Source organism: Fukomys damarensis, unplaced genomic scaffold (genome assembly GCF_012274545.1).
Source record: "Fukomys damarensis isolate Sample0158 unplaced genomic scaffold, DMR_v1.0_HiC HiC_scaffold_33, whole genome shotgun sequence".
NCBI classification, from domain to species: domain Eukaryota; kingdom Metazoa; phylum Chordata; class Mammalia; order Rodentia; family Bathyergidae; genus Fukomys; species Fukomys damarensis.
This window is the reverse complement of record NW_022900945.1, coordinates 56,364,639-56,367,141: the sequence shown is the minus strand read 5'-3', so window position 1 is coordinate 56,367,141 and position 2,503 is coordinate 56,364,639. Positions and strand designations below refer to the sequence as shown.

The 2,503-nt window shown below is 48.6% G+C and overlaps 1 protein-coding gene across 2 annotated transcripts in view; it reads right to left on the bottom strand.

Moving 5' to 3' along the window:
• CUNH1orf43 (chromosome unknown C1orf43 homolog) overlaps positions 1 to 1,793 on the bottom strand; it is an 8,428-nt gene extending 6,635 nt beyond the window's left edge. For both annotated transcript variants that reach the window (XM_010643945.3, XM_010643947.3), the window contains exons 1-2: positions 1,728 to 1,793; positions 1,243 to 1,344 (exon numbers count right to left, since the gene is read on the bottom strand). In XM_010643945.3, coding sequence (XP_010642247.1) covers positions 1,243 to 1,344; positions 1,728 to 1,793 — 168 coding nt within the window. The remainder of the gene's footprint in view (positions 1 to 1,242; positions 1,345 to 1,727) is intronic.
• Positions 1,794 to 2,503: the final 710 nt, after the last annotated feature.

The window sequence follows — 2,503 nt, the reverse complement described above, 5'->3', positions numbered from 1 at the left end:
AAAAAAAAAAAAAAAAAAAAAAAAAAAGAAATAGAAATAGCATTCCTTTTGGAGAAAGTACCCTTTAAGCAAATAGCTAGAGTGAATAAGCTAGCCAAGTGAAAACCCCACCAAGGCAGAGGAACAACATGTGCAAAGGTGTGAAATTCAACCAGTGAAGCTGGTTCTGAGAGACTGGGTGAAACCCACACCACAGAAAAGTTGGTAAAGGCAGCAGGTGCTTTCAGATAAGTTGAAGACTGAAAAATGAAGCAGCAGGATGGGGTGGCAGTAGAAACTAAGTGGAAATGTCTATTAGGCAGTTAGATATGTAAGCATAGAATGCAGGAAAAAGGCTTGCAATAGAATTTTGTCTGTAGGCAATGAAAACCAAGCAAAGGAAGTTAACTGCCTAAGAAGAGAAGATAATCAAAGGTGAAGAGATTAGCTTATTCACTTTTATTTGTCTTCCAGTAAAGTGTTTCCTTTTTAAAGGCCTACTAATGGGGCTTTTAAATGAGTCCGAATTTTTCAAACACAACACTTCCTTATTGCTCTTGGGTTAACTGTAATCATTTCAAGCCTCATTCTAAAATAAAAAACACTAGGGCCAGGATTTAGCTTAGCAGTTCGGTGGCCTGACTTGCAAGTGTAGGACCCTGGTGCAATCCTCGGTACCAAAATAAATAAATAAATAAATAAACAAACACTGAATGATTTAAGATGGATTGGGAAATATTTTTAATAAATTTTCCCACCCCCCAAGCTCCCTTCCAAACTATGTACAAAAGCTTTGTTTCCAGGGCTGGGGATGTAGCTCAGTGGTACTACACCTGCCTGGTGACTGCAAGGTCCTGGGTTCAATCCCCAGTACCGGGGGCGGGGGACGGGACTGTAAAAAAAGCTTTGTTTCCATTTCTTCCTTTTATTCTCATTTTTCTTGTCCCTTCCTTTCTCCTCCCTTGTTCCCCTTTCCCATCTGCACACTTTCTTGGATTGGGAAATATTTTACAGCAGAGTTGGTAACATCACTCCAAATCGCTCATTCAGCAATTGAAAAAATTAAGATTTTGGGTAAACTACAGCCTGTGCAGGTAAGCCAAGTCCCAAGGCTGACAACTGCTGCTTAACTTACTGAGGGAAGTCGGAGGGTGACTAGACAAACAAGTGAGCTAGTGTCACCCCTACAAGGCGAAGGGAATCACATTGTTCTGCCTAAAAGATCTGGAGAACCAAGGTTTATCTCACGCCCTAAGGACCTACCTTGGGGGCGTTGTGTCCCACAGGGACATGAGGTCCCCTTCTAGATTTCATTGCAAAGCGCATGATTTGCCTCTTCACAAAAATAAACAGCAGTACAAATACCTGTCCGAAGAGATATAAGAACTTTTAATTTTAAAAGTTTTATGAAAAACCATGACTTCATTCAAAATTCCCGGACTCGGGCTCGGAGGGATGGAAGCATGGGGTAAAACTTCGGACAGAGCAAGGCAGTAAAAGATGGGGCTGGATCTCGGGAAGTCAGGAGCGGGGAGAGGTGGGTCTGTGTCCCGGGGATTAGAGGGAGGGTTCTCGGCGGGGGCCGGGCTGTCTGGGTCTGTAACTGCGCTCCCAGGTATTCCTGGAATAGGCGTCAAAAAGCCCAGAAAAAGCACAGGTGAGTGGGTGGAGAATGAAGACCGGAAACGGCTAAAGAGGGTCTAGACTGGGTCACCTGCGAGGGCAGGAACGGGGGTGGGGAATCTCACCAGGCTCCCGTAAGCCATCACCAGCACGACATTCACACCGGACAGCCAGTTACTGCTGGACGCCATGGCTGAAGAACTGCTCGGGGTCCCCGCCACTCCGACTCGTCAGCCCAGGCGCCGTCGAATGAACGGCGCCTGGGCTCCCTGCACCTCCCCGGCCATTTCCTCAAGGGGAAGACCAAGTCAGACCCGGCCTGAAAACATGGCGGATAGGGGCGCTAGTAAAAGAGAACGACGCCTTCCCGCTTCCTCCCCGACACGTGACTCAGGCGGGAAGTGGCACCTGGGAGCCGCTAGCATCGAGACGCGGAACTACGCCAGTAAGAGGAAGCGGAGGCTGCGCATGCGTCACACTATGGAGGCGGGGCCTCCGTGGAGGGGGCGGGGCACAACGCCGAGCAGGAGCTCGGTGTTTCGTGGCGTCGGGGCGCGCGAACGATGGCGTGCGCGTCCCTTTTTGCGTCACGTGCTGAGGGACGCAGGAAGACAAGTGGGAGGGGCAAGGCGCGAGAGCGAGCGCGAGAGGGAAAAGGAGGGGGCAGGGAGGGGAAGAGCAGAGAAAGGAGACAAGTAGGGGATGCAGCAGCTACCATGCAAAATGGTAGTGGGGAGACAGACACCCCAGGTTTCTCAGCCTTGTGTTTCCATTTTTAAAAATGGGGCTGGCCCTAGGTTCTCTTATAGATTATCTATTAGCTTGTTGAAACTTAAAAGAAAAATTTTTTTTACGTAAGTGTCATCTGTCATGGACGCTGTGCATCTTGCTTTGTGGTGGC